Raw genomic sequence first — 16,553 nt, forward strand, 5'->3', positions numbered from 1 at the left:
AAACGGTCAAACTCATTTTGGGTTTCTGTCGGATTGATTGGCCCTCAGACATTCTGCGGTTTTATAGAAGTAAAGTTTCTCCTGTATTGGCAGCCAAGTGTCAAAGCAAGCAAGCAAGCCCTTCCTAAGACTAGCAGGTTTCCAGCTGACTCATTGTACTATCTAAATTCTGATAGAACATGATAGCAATGAACTTTGATTTAATTTGAATCTAAGCTTTTGGCTATTATCTATACAGGATCCTGGGACCTGGATGCACATTGTTCTGCAAACTACCAGCATTATTCGGGATGCACAACGTTGGCTTATTGTGAATTTTCCAACAATTCTGGAGTTTGCAAATTTGCTTGATGAATGGAACCAGGATGGCCGTCATAGTTTTCCTCTGCCGACAGGAGAAGATTAAAAAAATTTGATAGGAAGATGAAAAACAAAAACAATTTAAGTGCAACCAGACTAAACGTTGTGGAGCAAGGAGCCTGTCTTGTTATTTCTACAGAGGATTGTGGGGAAGCAGTGATGAATTTGATTGGAGAATGGAGTTTCTGTGTTTCTTTTTTTTTTTTTTGTTTTATAAGTGACCAAATCTAATTCTGAACTTTGTGGAAAAAGACGAATGGTTGTTTGTTTTCAGTAAACATTGTGGGGAATGCAGTGACGCATATGATTGGAGTTTATGCTAAAAAAAAGTTGATATGATCGGCGCAGGAAAAAGAATCTTTTAAATAGTAGTATATCTTTTATCAGCAATGGTCAATCAACTCACGCACATCGTTGTCTTGGTGTGTAATTGGATTGAGCTAATGGTTTTGGTAATAAAAATTGTATTTGTATGCTAAATAGTTAATATTTGGGGAGCTGTTGGTGGGCGATGTTAAAAATTAGGGTAAAACATCTTCACTTTATAAATTTTAATTGAAATGGATATTTCGTTTCAGATGTATATACACCCTTAATCAAAAATATAAAAAAATTAAAATATTATTTATTAATTTTAAAAATTATTATTATATAATTTTTTGAAAAAAATAAAAAAAAAAAGAAAACACGATTGGTTTTTTTAAAATTTTTTTAAATTAATAAAAAATAAAAAATATTTTTTAAGATTATTTCATTATGAAATTAATAAAAATAATAAGGATTGATTAACGAATAAATTTATGTGTTTAATAAAAATTATTTTTTTAAAATAAAATATTTACTTTAAAAATTAATAAATTTGATTGAAATTTCAATTAAATCTTAAAGTCAAGCATTTTACCTAAAAATTATGGAAACCAGCCACCACTTGCTATTTCATTTGTTAAGCGTCAACTTAAACTAGAGCAGCCCCTTCATCGCATTGCTCTCTTTTTACTCATGATTTCTGACTTTTCTTTGACTACCCTCAATGATTAGCGAAAGGAAAGAAAAGAAATCAAAATTTCCATTAGCTTTCTTCTTTCAAAACTTTCTGTTTTTTGAGATCCAAAAAGATTCATGGATTGCCTGACTCCAATACTGGACATCGGTACTCGCTTGTGGGACTGCAGTTCCAAGCATGTGGCATTTATCCACAATCTCGAAGAAAATCTTCAAAAGTTGCGAACAGAAATGGAAGCACTCAACTGCCGCAGACATGATGTATGGTGCAGGGTAGAAGCCGCTGAGCAACAACCACGAATGAGGCGTACGGAAGAAGTGGATAGATGGCTGGAAAGTGCGAAAACCATGGATAATGAATTACATGAAATTATTCAAGAAGGCGATCAGGAACTCCAAAATAAATGTGTCGGAAGTTGCTGTCCCAAGAACCTAAAGTCCAGCTATAAGATTGGAAAGCGAATCATTAAGAAGATAAGTTCTGTGGAGGTCCTACTCAAGCAGGGTGAACCTTACTGCTCAGACTCCGCGGTTGCTGTGAAGCTGCCACGTAAGCGGCTTCTAATCCCAGAGTGGCCTGTGGAGAACACTGTTGGCCTGGACTCCACACTGGAAAGGGTATGGAGATGCATCGAGGATGAAAATATTAGAATTATTAGGTTTTGTGGAATCGGAGGTGTTGGAAAAACGACCCTCCTGAAGAAAGTTAGCAATGAATTCCATAGGCGGAGCCATGACTTTGATGCTGTCATTTGGGCCATGGTACCTAGACAAGAGAATTATATAGAGAAAGTTCAAGAGGTGATTAGGAAGAAATTGGAAATCCCTGATTCCATATGGGATCAGTGTTCAGGCGAGGACGAGAAAGGGGCTTATATATTTAGTGTCTTGAAAAGTAAAAAGTTTGTGCTACTTTTGGACAATGTATGGGAGCAATTCAACCTCCTAACTCTGGGCATCCATCCGCGGAATGATCAAAATCAGAACAAAGTAATATATACAGCCCGCTCACTAGGGTTGTCCTTCGACGTGGAAGCTCTAGTGACAATTGAAGTCGAGCGTTTGCCACCGGAACAAGCTCTGAGTTTATTTAGGACGACTGTAGGTGAAAGTATCCTCAGTACCGATCCAGATCTCTCGGATTTGGCAAATACTTTTGTTAGAAGGTGCGGAGGGTTGCCACTTGCTCTTCTCACTGTCGCTGGAGCCATGGCTTGTCGGAAAAATCTTCGTGAATGGCGCCACACGGTTGAGCTGTTACATACCCACCCATCAGAGATTGCAGGTATGGGGGGTTATGTGTTTCCTCTTCTCAAGTTTAGCTACGATAACTTGAACGAAGCGTCGGCTCAAAACTGTTTTCTATATTGTTCCTTATTTCCAGAGGCTTATAACATCCGAATAGATGAACTTATTGACCTCTGGATAGGAGAAGGTTTCTTAGATGGAGCAGATCCATGCGGGCAGGGAGAATATATAGTTGGGACTTTAAAGCTTGCGTATTTGCTAGAAAGTGATGAATCTAAACAATGTGTTCGGATGCATGACATAGTCCGTCACATGGCCTTGTGGTTGGCCCGAGACCAAGGAAAAAACAAGAACAAGGTTTTGGTAGCAAAAAGTGGAAGGATTACAGACCAGGAACTCACAAAATGGGAAGAGGCGAATTGGATTTCCTTGTTTGGTGGTAGTAGCAGAGTGAAAATAGACTACTCACCATCTTGCCATTATCTCTCAACTTTGCTCTTAAGAGATGCACAGCTGGAATCATTTCCCAAAGGATTCTTTGACTCTATGCCAGCTTTGAAGGTTTTGGATTTGTCAGGTAATCGAGGCTTAGTTGAGTTACCTTCCAATATTGGAAATGTGACAACCTTGCGGTATCTTAATCTGTCATTGACAAGCATAGCAAAGTTGCCTACTGGCCTTGGAAATTTAAGAAACCTCAGATGTTTGCTATTAGATTATACTGTGAATCTTAAATGGATTCCAAAGGAGTTGATATCCAATCTTTTATGCTTGCAAGTTTATAGTAAAATAAATGGAGTCACAGAGGACTTTCTCTCAGTCAAAGTTCCGCCTTCTGCTGCTGAAATTGCATTTTTAGAAGTGTTGGAGTGCTTGGGTGACATAAAGAAAATAGGTATCACCTTATTATGTGCACCTTCTTTTGAAAAAATTTTGAGATCCTGCACTTTACGGAGTTGTATCAGAAAATTAACATTCATAGAATGTACCTGCTTGATTTCAATATATTTTACAGAAGAATTAAGTAATCTAGAAAGGCTTGAGATATTTCATTGTAGTTCACTCAAGCAGTTCAAGGTATCAGAAGGGTGTAAACTTTGTAACCTCAGTAAGGTATACATAGGAGTTTGCCCGCTGTTGTTAAACCTTAATTGCCTTGCTTATGTTAGAAACCTTGAGATTCTTACCATTGTTGACTGTAAGTCGCTGAAGGAAGTTACAAGTGAGACAATGGCATTCCCTGGGCTGAAAACTATTTCTTTGACTCGTCTGAAAAATCTGAAAAGCATCTGTCCATCGCCCAGTTGCTTTCCTTCTCTGTTAGAAATTGAAGTATCTAAGTGCCCATCGCTGAGGCAGCTTCCATTTGATGTGGAAAGTGCAAATTTCTTACAGAAAATTAGAGGAGAAACAGAGTGGTGGGATGGCTTGGTTTGGGATGATGAAGCCGTTAAGGATGCTTGTCTCTTGAAGTTTATATCAACTCCATTCGAACTCTTGCAAATAAAGAAAGATGATGCTTTCCCCAAGTAAGTATATCCTTTTATTATTGATAAATTTAATTCATATTATTCTTTCAACAATTGAGCCGTACCAACATAATTTCACACACTTGAGTGAGATGGTTTGGTTTCACTATGTTTTGCATGAGAACTAGGTATAATCTAATAGATTAGAGAGGCAGTTAAGAAATTATTTATATACATCTTTTTAAAAGATACACATGCCTAATTCAATTCTTGGTGATAAAATTCATTACAGAACCAGTTCGTTCAAGGATGGAGTTCAAATTGTCAGTCAGACCGAAGCTGAAACTGTAAGATTTTGTTCTTTTGGGCTTCAATGTTTAGATTCTTTGACTTTTTTTTTTGTCTTGATTACTTCTGACTTGAAAGATGTTAGCGTTAGTGGATAAATTTGTCAAATATTATTATTAAGCCTGATTTACTAAAATGCATGTTTCAAAGGTTTTAGTTGGTCTGTGTGTTTTGTGGTTTCAGCCTCCACCCGCTAAGCTATCCAAAACAGATACATACAATCAGTTGAATTTAGAAGACACAGAGGCTCTTGAATATCATAATTCACGAAAGGAAATGATGAAGAAAGGAAAGGGAACTTTAAGGCCTAATTTGAAGCTTTTTCTTCCTTCTCCCGCAGACATCTCCTTCCCCAAATTTCCGTAATGATAATATTTATTATGTCAGCTCATTCAATTTTTCTACTTCCTTTCTTTCTTTTTTAGTTTGATTTTGGTGATGGTTTCTCTTGGCAGAACCAAAAGCGGTACATTCAAAGACGGCGATCTCCTCGTCAACAAGGACGGAGTTCGGATTGTCTCTCAATCCGAACCTGAAGCTGTAAGATTTCCCTTTTTCTTCTTTAGTGAATTTGCTTCTTTCTTTTTTTAAATGATTTTCATTATTTGGATTCTTTGACTTTTCATTTATCTAGATTGCGCTTCACCAAAACGATGTTAGCATTAGCAAGTTTGTTAATTGATAAAACTGTTTTTGTTATTAAGCTTGATTAGTTGAAACTTCTTGTTTCAAAGATCTTAATTTATGTGTATGTGTGTGATATTTTTTGGTGTTAGCGTCCGCCTATAAAGCCATCAGAAGCTGACATGGACAATCAGTTGAATTTAGAAGATATTGATGCGATTAAAGTTATCAGCAATGGTAATGGTAGAATTGTGCAATTGGTCCAACACAAATGGACTGGCCAGTTTTTTGCATTGAAGGTATATATCCAAGTTTAACACTTTCTCTGTTTTCATACGTTCTGTTCTAAATTGTTTCATTGTCTTCTTTTTCTTCTCCGATTTCCCTATCTAAGCAGTGTGGTTTAACCAAGCATTATTGCCCTTTCAACAGCATTTGCATAATTTATATGTATCACCTCTAACATGTAATGAAAACTACACATTGTGAATGTTGGAACCTTGTCTTCTTGAGAGAAGAGAGTAGAAGTTGGTTCCTCCAAGCTTTGATTTTCTCTATTTAATCATCTGTCCTCTAGGTCAGAACAAATATAATTTCAGTGGTTGTTCTGGCTTATAAAACTAAGTGCTGGAATTCTGTGGGTGAAGTTATTTTGTATACTTTATGCCAACTCAAGTCAAGGCCTGATTCTTGGAAACTTATTGATAGGTTTGATCATGATAATTGATGGCAAAAATTACTCCTAAATCATGCTTGCATATGTATTTATGATCTATTTCCTGTTATAGAAATACAACTGTTGTAGGCTACACTATGAATTACTAAAGAATGTTTAGCCTCTCTTGCATTCTAGAAGCCATTCTTCTAAACGGATCTTCTTGTTTCCTTTTAAATATTTGAGCTAGCCAAATAAACATTCTAGCAATTGAAACATGGATTTTACTTTTTCATCTCGATGTTGTTGTCACTATATTTTAAGTTCTGACGTATCTTCTTATGTTAGATTATTCAAATGAATATTGAGGAGTCAGCTCGCAAGCAGATTGCAATCGAATTGAAAATAAATCAATCCTCTCAGTGTCCGTATGTTGTTGTTTGTTATCAGTCTTTCTATACGAATGGTGCCATTTCAATCATCTTGGAGTATATGGATGGTGGATCCCTAGCAGATTTTCTGAAAAAGGTTAAATCCATTCCCGAACCCTATCTTGCTGCAATATGTAAGCAGGTTGGTGCTTTTGAACTTTGAATTAATTATAGTATGTACCAGATGCTCTGGTATGTATTTTAAACTTCTTCTCATTGCTGCAGGTGCTCAAGGGTTTGATGTATCTTCATCATGAAAAACACATTATCCACCGAGACTTAAAGCCTTCTAAGTTGTTAATAAATCATAGAGGGGAAGTCAAGATCACCGACTTCCACGTGAGTGCAATACTGGCTAGCCCCTCAGAAAGAGCAAACACTTTTGTTGGCACATACACCTGTATGTCTGTAAGTAATTAATCTGTTCATGGCATACCAAAATGAATGTTATCTGCTGGGTAGGTGTATCTTATTCTGATTTGTTCAAAGCTCATTAGTTTTCTAATTGCTTTTTGTAGCCAGAGAGAATTGTGGGAGCAAGTTATGGCATTAAAGCTGACATTTGGAGCTTGGGGCTAGTGTTGCTTGAGTGTGCAACCGGTAAATTCCCATATACCCCACCAGAGCAGGCAGAAGGATGGACTAACTTGTATGAGCTTATGGAACGAATTGTTGAAGAATCACCACCTTGTGCACCTTCCGAGCAATTTTCTCCTGAGTTTTGCTCATTTATTTCTGCATGGTGAGGATTATATTTTGAATGAGCTACTTGATGAACTTGCCTTAAAAGGTTTTCTAGAAGAGTTTTGCACCATATAAAGTTATTGACTCTTGTTCTAAAATCCAAAGTTTTCTTGAAATTTGCATTCTTTCAAAAGAGATCTTTTATTTTACTTTTTTACATTACATCCTTTTGATACTTAAGAGGAAGCATCTGCAATTGGTGTTTTCTTCACTTTGACTCTATATAATTGCTTGGTCTTACGATTTCACCAAGCCCAGCTGTCGGTTCTTTTATCTATTACAGCCTACAGAAGGACCCAAAGGAAAGAAAGTCTGCGCGTGAACTGTTGGTATGTAAATATCTGCATTCATTTGTGGCGCCGTAATTTTCAAATAGAGAATATCTGCTAAATGGTTGCTTCACATATGATTTTCAATCTGAATCCAGGTACATTCTTTCTTGAACATGTACGATGACTTGGATGTGGACCTCTCATCCTACTTCAGCAATGCAAAATCACCACTTGAAAGCCTTTAGAACCTATCTGGTATCTCCTTTCTTGGGATTCAGTGTCTCAACTTACTTATATTGAGCCTTATGGGTTGCTCTGTACTACTTCGGAACTGTGCCCCTAGAATTAAAATTCACATGCTTTTTTGTGGTGTTGGTCACAGGTCTCACTGCTTATCTGTTGAAAAAACTAGTTTTCACAGTGATGAAACGAAATTTATCTTGTTTTTTGCTTCATATCTAGAGCATAATGCAACAATTCTTTTTCTTATCTAGGTTTCTTTTTCTTCAGAATATCTTAAGTGCTTTTCTTGCTTTGGGAAATCAAGACATGCTAGAAAAATAAGAAAAGAAAGGACAACAAAAAAAAAACAAAGACTTGTATATATATATATATATATATATAAAGTTGCTTTGGCTACAAACAACAGAGCTAAAGATGAATTCTGAAAGCTTTGGTGGTTGTAAGCAATAGAGTTCTATCTTGTCATGATGCGGGATTGGATATTTGTTAGAATTTTGCCTTTAAAAGATTGAATTCTTTGATTGTCAAAGCACGTGATTCACCTTATGATCTTGAATCAAAATGTCTGCCGTCCAGGCAATGAGTTCAGTGAACTACTGTGTTTGATTTCTTTATATTTTTTTTTTCTAAAAAGTATTCTTGAAAAGGAAACAGTTTTTCCTTGAAAACTAATTGTTCATGTTCATAGCATTTATCCATGTGCTTAGAAGATGATCGCACAATTCATGCTTGAGTTGTACTTTTTTTTTTTTGAAAATTAAATGAATTTCATTATCAGAAACCTGGAATAGGTTCCCTGGAAAACAAAAGAGCACATGATTTTAAGATGCTATGCCTTGATCAGCATATCATCTCAAAATCTTGTCATCTTGCCCAAAGAAAGCCAGCTTACAAAGAACCCATCAAAACCCCAATTGTCAAAAAACAAAAAACAAAATCAGAAACAGCCAGTAGCCACAAAAAGTAAACCCGAGCCTCCCTTTGCATAAATCAATCCTGATGGGAGAACCAGCAAGCTTGCAATCTGATCAAAAACTCAGGGCCTCATATCACAGACCTTGGCTCATAAGCCAAAACATCTCAGCCAAAAAAGTCATAAAGCAACAGAGGAACGATCAAACCTGAAGCTTGAGTTCTTCACACAGCCGCTCAAAGAAGAAAAATAAAAAATCTTCGGCCTCTTTACACCTTAAAGACTTACTCAAAGACATTCAATAAATCCTCCTGACGTCTGACCCCTTCTTTCTCAAGACTATCTGCGAATTGATTCTTTTCTCTGAAGACATGGTTGACTTCCACCTTTAATGTTCCTTTTCAAGCTTTCAACATGCATGGTCCACTTCCTTAGCCTCCAAGGAGGTCCAGCTGGTCCATTAATCCATTTGACTGCATTTTTAGAGGCTGACTCAATTATCAGTTTGTGAGTCTGGCTCCATTTTGAAGCAGCAAAAACCAAGAAAGCTTCCCTAATTGTCCTGACTTCAGCGAGGCTTGCATCTCCGACTCCTATTGTTTTCGAGAAAATAGCTTGAACCTGCCCATCACTATCTCTCAACACTCCCCAGATCCCCGCCTCTCCAGGGCAGCCTTGTGCTACCCCATCAACATTAAATTTCATCTGACCTATGGCTGGCTTACTCCAATCAGCTACAACCCTTTTTTCTTTTATCTTGCACCTTATTTTTCCTAGCATTGGGTTTTGATAAGTGTGCAACACCATACCATAATTCTGAGGCCATTTGGCCTTTGCCCATGTTGCAACTCTCAATTTGCTTAACTCGTAGACCTTTTTAGCATCCCATACAACCCCCTTAAACACCATCTCGTTTTTGTGGAGCCATACAGACCAAGCAATAGCATAGAAAGCATTCTCCAAACTTTGTGCTTCTCCCTTTTAACTTCAGATTCATTCCACATTGTGAAAAAGTTGATCATGTTGTTAGGAACAGCCCATTGAGCACCCCATTGCCGCTTCCATTTCGACCACAATTTCCATGTCTCTGTGCAATGCATAAAAAGATGTTTTACCGTTTCATACTCCTTGTGACACAAAACACACACAGCTGAGTCGCTTGTCATGAGACCTCGCCTAACCAGTTCTTGTTTTATTGCCACCTTCTCTTGTAAAAGCTGCCAACAAAACACCTCAATTCTAAATGGTGCAAGGTTGGACCAGATCTGCTTCCATGCTCCTTTATTGTTGTTGGTAACTGGTATTACTTCCTTGCAAAAGGATTTGACCGTGTACTTTCCTGAAGCTGTTTTCCTCCATACTATTTTGTCCTCCATTTGCTTGAGTTGTGCTTAATATTCATTACAATGGTTGCCATTTGAAGTGAAACCACCACTGTCACGATTAATTTTCCCTTATTTTTGGGACAGTTCAGACCGAACAAATAGCATGTCAGACTAAAGAAAATCGTTGGAGGAACCCAAAGTTTGTAAAAGCGTGGAAGACTTCTTCTGGTCATTGTGATTTGTAGCTGAAGCGAGGCCAAAGCTTTTGAAGCATTCAAGGATTCTCAGAAAATGTCGTAGTGACAGGGGACTCAGTTTGCAAGGAACAGCTCGCCGCTGTGTGTTAATTGGTTCATAATCGAATAGTAATGCTGTCTTATATCATCAAGAACCAAAAAAAAAAAAGGTGTATAGACTTGCTGAAAATGAAATTGTACTGGATCGGAGAATGGCAAGTGTGAAATTATTAACTTGCCTAATTGTATTGAATTTTGTTAACATAATTTACCATGGTTTGACCCCTGAGGTCTGGCAAGTAAAGGGGGATCTGATTAGCTAATTGGCATTGATATGTTTGAGGTTAGCCGTAATCTGGTTGATTCTTGAATGAATAATAATTTGATAATCTTTATAACGGACACTACCATGTAAGCATTATTGTATTGTCATTTCATACCCTATAAGACTCGACTGCAGTATTTGCCTTTTCACATGGTCTCTGAGGAGCTATATCATCGACTTCAAAATATAATATCATTCCACGTTTTAGTTGTGTTTGCTCATGAAGCCAAGCTTTGACTGAGCCAGAGCCTTATTCTTGCCCCACCGGAACATTTTTCAATGGAAATCAATGATTTTCCTAAGCAATCGAATTTGCTAAGCGAGAAAAGATGAGCTAACTCTTCTAACTGGTTAGGTGTAACTAATTATTTGCCTCTGCTTAGAGATAAGAAGGTTAAGCTTAATTCCATAGCAGGGAACCGATAGGCAATCCATCGAAACAAACACCAACAACTGTATTATGTTCCAATCAACTTGGCCCCGGGAGAAGTTCCTGACACGATTATGTGCAGTGACAATTACTACTTTGCTTTTCCTCTGTCTGAACAATCTACTTTGGTTCCTCTCTTTGCATGTTGAGGGGATAATGTCTCAATTCTTCATTGTTTACTTTAAGTTACAGAACCAGAGCAATTAATGGTGGCTGGAAAAATGTAGAAGGTAATTGGTATATTGCATGATTTACTATACAAAGATATTGTAACATTACAATAAGCCCAGGTGAAAAAGTAAAAATGGGCTAAATCATGTATTTTGTTGCAAGCGTTTTGACAAAAGAATTCTTTTTGACAGCAAAACAACAATATGTCAAACATTACAAGAGAGCTCACTGTTAGGTTTTCTTCTTAAATTTTCTTTGAGCTTTTAGGTCCACCACAATGACAGTGATATTGTCTTTGCTTCCTTTCCTAAGAGCAAGCCTTGAGAGGTACTCTGCTGCAGCTTGAGCAGCAGGATCAACTTCCTCACCCCTTTCTGCAGACAATTTGTCACCATGTTTTTTATGCCAAAGAAGGATTTGCTTTCGTGCAACTTCGCAGGCTTCCTCATTTGTGATAACATCCCATAAGCCATCACTGGCTAAGATAAGACACTCATCTTCTTTTGCTCGAGGAACAAACATCACTTCTGGATCTGGAATAATCCATGGTTTTAAGTATCTGTCACCTGAGGATCATAATAGAAATGATAATCAAATTCAATACTCATTAAGCAAATGATTACGAATTACAAATCACAGTGTTTAACTGCACCAAGGCTAAGATGCAAATACTTGGAAAAGGATACGGCAAGGATTAGAAACACCTACCAATGGACCTTGACATAGCAAGAACACCAAAAACACGGGATCCTTTCCATTGTATAACCTTGCCTCCTGCAGCTTCTATTCTTGCACGTTCATCTTCTCTATCAGGCTGCAAAAGAGGTCATATGAGCATCATTTCTTTAAGAATAGGCTAGTTTCAACAAGTAGTCCAGCTGAAAGAAAACTGAAAATAGGAAAACTTGTCTTACTTTGTGGTCTACAGACAATGGCATGGGAAATTTTCCATGGTAGAGAACTGCCCTTGAATCGCCACAATTGGCAACAATTATATGGGTTGAACTAATTATTGCAACAACAGCAGTAGAACCGGCAGTTTCAGGGGCAATAGGTTCATGATCAGTCTTATCCCCATCTGTGCCTCCATGAACTCCGCCAATCTCAGCATCGACTTTGATAAAACAATTGGAGAATGCTTTCTTCCATTGTTCCTGCCAATCGTGCCCAATATTTCCATCAAGCTTACATGCTTTTGCAAGTTCTATCTCCTCGGCCAAAGCCAAACGCATTCGTTCACGGCAATAGTTTGCAACCTATGCAAAGAAATATTCTTTGATAAAATAAACCAACTTGGAAGAAAACACAGTACAAGTTGAGCCACAAAAATCCTATTTCCCACATATAGATCACTTGCAAAATAGAGGAACAGAAACCAAGAGAAACAGAGCAGAAGGGCATGAAGAATACCTGACAGCCTCCATGTCCATCATACACACCATAGAAATGAGCAGTTAAGTTGCTTAGATTATAATTCATTCCATTTGATATGCTATCAACCTTCAGCACTTGAGTTGGAACTTGTAAAAATCGAGGTATAGCTACAACAGCATCTTCCATCTCTGGTCTCCTGCCACACATGGATGTATATCCCCAAAGGGGTATGTTATTTAATTCCAACAGACACTGGCTTTCGGTTTTTCTTATCTTCTTTTGTTGTGGCACCTCAAGAAATGACTCAGATGATTTTGGATCAGACTCATCAGACCTATTGCCATCATCCCCTACAAGATCCACTGCGACCCTCATGACATCTTGAACATCACTAGTATTTCTTTCCCCCACCAGAGTAGTTGATGAATTTCTCTCAGAATTAACCTCTAAAGCTGACACCTCCTCAACACATGTGCTGCTGACAGCACTAGCTACAGATTGAGAACATGAATTTGCACGATCACCGCTGAATGATATAGATCCATCTTCTTCACTTCCCTGATGATTGTATTCTCTAGAAATACAACTATCCTCAGTTCCTATTTGATTTGACAAAATGGCTCCATTATCTCCTCTGTTACCTTCATGTGCAGATAATGATGTTATACTTTCTCTGCATGATCTAGCAGCATGGAAACCTTGGTTTCCACCACAAATGAACTCGCAAGGTTGATTTGGCTTATTTTCAGGGAGTGACAACAAACTTGCCTTGTCTGCAATAAGCTTACACCCAGTGACGTCCATGTGTGTCATCATTCTCGAATCATTAGACATCACGTCACCTGGCCTAACGGCACAGGGACCAGCAATTTCTGTAGATATCTCCTCCATGATTCTCTTTTACCTGCAATAATCACCGCAAACCTCTTAAGTCTGAACCTTTCAAAATCATGCAAGCTACTACACTTCAAACTCCCTTTGCTTTCTTATCATTCAGTCTGGTACAAGGAATAAATCGTATGGAATCCAAAAAGAATGAAATCACCTGCTGAGCCTATTTGCACAAATTTCAGGAAGGAAGAAACTAGTAAGTGCTGAAAACTGTCAACGAAGGAAAGCCAGGGAAAATGAAAATTTAGCTTGTGGCAATAAAAAAAGAGTAAATTTTTAACCTACAATCGGATGCCTCTAGAGCGTATATACAACTTTCATATCTGGACTCTTCTCTGCCTAAAACGATCAAACAGAGATAGAAAAGATAGTGGAAAACTTCACTTTCTCCCTTTTAACCGACCCTTTTGAAGTTTGATCCGTAGGAAACGAGAAATATATAAAGAAAATCATAAAAATTTTCCTACCTCTAACAAGTTCAAGGAAGTAAAAGCACATGGGGTCATGAATCCTGATAAAGTAATTCAACACATAATACAAGTTGAAAAGACCAGAAAAACACTAACAAAATCTGGTTCCCTGGATCTGAGGCAACTCATTTCAACCTCACGCAGCTTGGCGCTTCTCTCTCTCTTCAGTTTCTTTCAACTTTCCACCAAGTCATCGTTTAACCAACCAAAGCTAAAAAGGCAAAGCTGAGTCACCAACTAATCTTTCTCTGACGTTCCAGTTCCAGAAATCTCTTTATAGAACTTGTCTAAAGTATTTCAGGAACACTAACATAGGAACTATAGACAACTTTTCCTAAGAAGAACACATTAAAAGAAGGTGCAAGATTGATGGAGTTGCTTACTACTTTGAAACACTGCAATATCAAAATTAAGAAGCCAAAAAAAGAAAAAACTGAAAATGGTAGATACCAGAAAAACAAAATGAGCAGCACACGTATCCTTTCAGACAAAGGAACAATTGATAACGTTAGAGAAACGAGTTAACTAAACCGAAAGAATCTGCACGTAAGCTCATGACAAAAATTAAAAAGGTTGAAACATCCCAAGACAGAAGAGTTATTAGATTATCCTTGTAAGGAAGAAAAAGCATCAAGTAATTGTCTTTTAGCTTTTAATAATATGGGAGTTTAATAATGGAAAAATATCTCAAAGTGAATAAGTCCAATGGAGGATTTGCCACGTAAAAAGATCTGGAAATCAGGTTGGTGACCAAAGAGAGTGACGTGCAAAGCTCCTGTTTAGTCTTTGAATTTGTAAAAACGTTGGAATATTTAGAGAGAGAGGCAGGCTGAGGGGGGGTGATGAATGTATCTAAAACGTCAGAAGATAGGTGGGTGGATTCATGAACTGACACTCTAACTTCTTTTTCTTTAGAATGGCTTGGATTCTTTTTGTTTAGTATAGTTTTCTTGCCACCCCTCTTACTTTTTGCCACGTGCATCTTTTCTCCTTCCTTCTTGATTCTTAATTTTGCTAGTAGTGCATCCGAATTTGTCCCATTAAGATCATGGACGTAATTCTATGATTATATTTATAATAGAGTCTGGGGGAAATAGTAGAAAATGACTCCCCGTGACCGATCCTACTCTTTTTTAATTAAAACTTTGATTTAGTTTAAAAAATTTTCCTTTGACTAACAATTTCGGCATGGATATCTAAAGGTGTTCTATATGGGCCACGACTTCAGGAGCCCAAACATTGAGATTCCTTTTGTTTTTTTTTTTTTGTTCTTGGATGAAATAGCTAAGCATAAGGCATTAAAAAAGCAAGACAAAAAAAAGCAAGAAAAGCCAAATATTCATGAGATTGTACATTTCCCTAGGTGTCTCAAACCCCCTGGAAAGAATATATTCTCGATGCAGAATTTCCCTGCAAAACCTGACTAGAAATCTAAAATCCGTGACCTTGCTACGGTCGACTTCTTGATGCTTTCTTCAAGATGATGTTGCATTGCTGCTTTTGCAGCCTTCTCAAGGGAAAACTATACATGCACCGACAATTAATTAACCACCAAGAGAGAGAGAGAGAGAGAGAGAGAGATTTTATGCTAACTGAAAGCTATACAAATGCAGAGGGGAGGCTAGTCTCTGAATTATTTACTACAATGAACAGAGAAAATAGACTAACTTCATCAATTTCCTTATATTGTTTTGCATATCGATTCTCGAAATATAACATCAGGAATAATTTGAAGAAACTGAAGAAAATTTATCAAGACATAGTCTTCCCTAAACTCAGAAGTGTTGCAAGAAACTTAAGAAAATTCATTAGGACAATAGGTCATCACTAAACTGAGAAGTGCAGCAAAGCTGGAGGTTGAATCAAGGTTCTCAACAAATAAATCCCAGAAGTGTACCCCGCAATTATTTGGCCCCTATTGGACAAACCAAACAAAGCCTTGCAACTAAGACAAGAGTCTTCAGTTTCGAATGAATACTGAGATGCTCGGGAATGACACTTGAGGAGGCCAGGAAATGAATAATGTACAGCATCGTGCAGAAAACCACCTAGCAGCTTCAGACAGCATAAGTAATTAAATGTACACCTATGAGCCAGACCCAAAATTATGACATGAGGTGAAGCGTCAAAGGACATTTAAAATCTCAAAATGCATTAGAAGTTATACTATGAAAAGGGATGAAGTACTTAGGATATTGGTCTAGGGCTATAACCTGAATGCCTTGACTAGGATGATAACAACTAAAGCAAATGTATACTAAAGCCTAAAATCTACCGTTGAGAGAAGAAATTATAATGGAAATTAAGTGCCAACATGAACAGGACCAGATTCTCGACAGGCCCATCCAATACTTCAAACTATGAATATAAAGCAAGGTGAGAGACATGAGCACTAAATCAAATGTACATTACAGAATATGATCATTTACTGCCATGCTTTCAACACTGTCCTAGAAGTGATGCCTTAAAAGTATGAAGTTCAGTGCCTTCCAATGCAAAAAAGACAAAAGAAGATATTTTCTTTTGGAAAAATAATTGCAAACAACATAAAGTTCAGGGAAAAGTTAATAGCCAAGACTAGAACAAGGTATTCTGGATTTACCTCAGTAGTAATGCAGGTTAATGGCCACTGTGGCAGATGGCATTCTAGCATTTAACCCAGGTCGATGGCTCTTGATCAGAAAATTTAAGAGAGCAGTTTTACCTGCAAGCATTTTAGACTTCTTACTCAGAGAGAGAGAGGAGGAGGGAAGGGGGGGAGGAAAGCAAAGCCAAATTAATTAAAAATTAAGACTTAAAGCATAACCTAGTACCTGGAAGACAGTAAGAAATCAGTACACTAGAAAGACAGTAAAAAGAAGCTTGAATATGCTGCAACAACCTTTTAGTATGAGGTAAATAAGTGCAGTTGATAAAGATCTTACCATAGTTCCTGACAGATTATCGAAGTGAGAATCTGCAACTTTAATAAAGCAGGAAGGAGACAAAGCTAATAGTCTCTAGTCACCAAAATCCTTCTTTC

At 37.5% G+C, this 16,553-nt stretch overlaps 3 protein-coding genes and 1 long non-coding RNA gene across 10 annotated transcripts; 2 read left to right on the forward strand and 2 right to left on the reverse strand.

Annotated features, from left to right (window-relative positions):
- Positions 1 to 1,283: 1,283 nt before the first annotated feature.
- LOC148760633 (disease resistance protein SUMM2-like) lies at positions 1,284 to 4,703 on the forward strand (the record flags this gene model as incomplete). The annotated part of the gene is made up of 3 exons (XM_088810375.1): positions 1,284 to 4,139; positions 4,372 to 4,426; positions 4,611 to 4,703. Coding segments are annotated over exons 1-3 (2,808 nt in total), but the record flags the coding sequence as incomplete, so codon positions are not given.
- On the forward strand, positions 4,655 to 10,285 carry LOC18588342 (mitogen-activated protein kinase kinase SIPKK-like). Of its 2 annotated transcripts, none has more exons than XM_007012678.3 (9): positions 4,655 to 4,789; positions 4,883 to 4,967; positions 5,204 to 5,350; positions 6,055 to 6,279; positions 6,363 to 6,545; positions 6,656 to 6,879; positions 7,165 to 7,210; positions 7,309 to 7,408; positions 9,779 to 10,285. In XM_007012678.3, the coding sequence occupies exons 1-8, from the start codon at positions 4,704 to 4,706 to the stop codon at positions 7,396 to 7,398; spliced, it is 1,086 nt and encodes a 361-aa protein (XP_007012740.3). In that variant the 5' UTR covers positions 4,655 to 4,703; the 3' UTR covers positions 7,399 to 7,408; positions 9,779 to 10,285. The 2 variants fall into 2 exon arrangements, with proteins under 2 accessions (XP_007012740.3, XP_007012739.3); XM_007012677.3 differs by having other exon boundaries at positions 9,784 to 10,285.
- Positions 10,286 to 10,847: 562 nt separating this feature from the next.
- On the reverse strand, positions 10,848 to 13,934 carry ABI2 (Protein phosphatase 2C family protein). Of its 6 annotated transcripts, none has more exons than XM_007012682.3 (5): positions 13,628 to 13,934; positions 12,207 to 13,074; positions 11,711 to 12,052; positions 11,505 to 11,610; positions 10,848 to 11,362 (listed from the first exon to the last, which is right to left on the reverse strand). In XM_007012682.3, exons 2-5 carry the CDS (start codon positions 13,059 to 13,061, stop codon positions 11,028 to 11,030), a joined length of 1,638 nt encoding a protein of 545 aa, XP_007012744.3. In that variant the 5' UTR covers positions 13,062 to 13,074; positions 13,628 to 13,934; the 3' UTR covers positions 10,848 to 11,027. The 6 variants fall into 6 exon arrangements, with proteins under 6 accessions (XP_007012744.3, XP_088665773.1, XP_007012743.3 ...); XM_088809647.1 differs by lacking the exon at positions 13,628 to 13,934 and adding an exon at positions 13,347 to 13,513 and having other exon boundaries at positions 12,207 to 13,224; XM_007012681.3 differs by lacking the exon at positions 13,628 to 13,934 and adding an exon at positions 13,216 to 13,513.
- Positions 13,935 to 15,190: 1,256 nt separating this feature from the next.
- Positions 15,191 to 16,449, reverse strand: LOC148760634 (uncharacterized). The gene is made up of 2 exons (XR_016028320.1): positions 16,134 to 16,449; positions 15,191 to 15,617 (listed from the first exon to the last, which is right to left on the reverse strand). It is a non-coding gene; the product is annotated as an uncharacterized LOC148760634 (long non-coding RNA).
- Between the last annotated feature and the right edge of the window lie 104 nt (positions 16,450 to 16,553).

Source organism: Theobroma cacao, chromosome 9 (genome assembly GCF_053813885.1).
Source record: "Theobroma cacao isolate CCN51 chromosome 9, ASM5381388v1, whole genome shotgun sequence".
Classification (NCBI taxonomy): Eukaryota; Viridiplantae; Streptophyta; class Magnoliopsida; order Malvales; family Malvaceae; genus Theobroma; species Theobroma cacao.

What these genes read in the sequence shown, in the direction of transcription:
- ABI2 (XM_007012682.3), bottom strand. Translation starts at nt 13,061, where the DNA reads ATGGAGGAGATATCTACAGAAATTGCTGGTCCCTGTGCCGTTAGGCCA. An exon ending in ATGGACATGGAGGCTGTCAG is followed by an intron (nt 12,053 to 12,206) that starts GTATTCTTCATG and finishes TTCTTTGCATAG; the next exon opens with GTTGCAAACTATTGCCGTGA. An exon ending in TGCTATGTCAAGGTCCATTG is followed by an intron (nt 11,363 to 11,504) that starts GTAGGTGTTTCT and finishes TATGATCCTCAG; the next exon opens with GTGACAGATACTTAAAACCA.
- LOC18588342 (XM_007012678.3), top strand. Translation starts at nt 4,704, where the DNA reads ATGATGAAGAAAGGAAAGGGAACTTTAAGGCCTAATTTGAAGCTTTTT. An exon ending in CTCAATCCGAACCTGAAGCT is followed by an intron (nt 4,968 to 5,203) that starts GTAAGATTTCCC and finishes TTTTGGTGTTAG; the next exon opens with CGTCCGCCTATAAAGCCATC. An exon ending in AGTCTGCGCGTGAACTGTTG is followed by an intron (nt 7,211 to 7,308) that starts GTATGTAAATAT and finishes ATCTGAATCCAG; the next exon opens with GTACATTCTTTCTTGAACAT.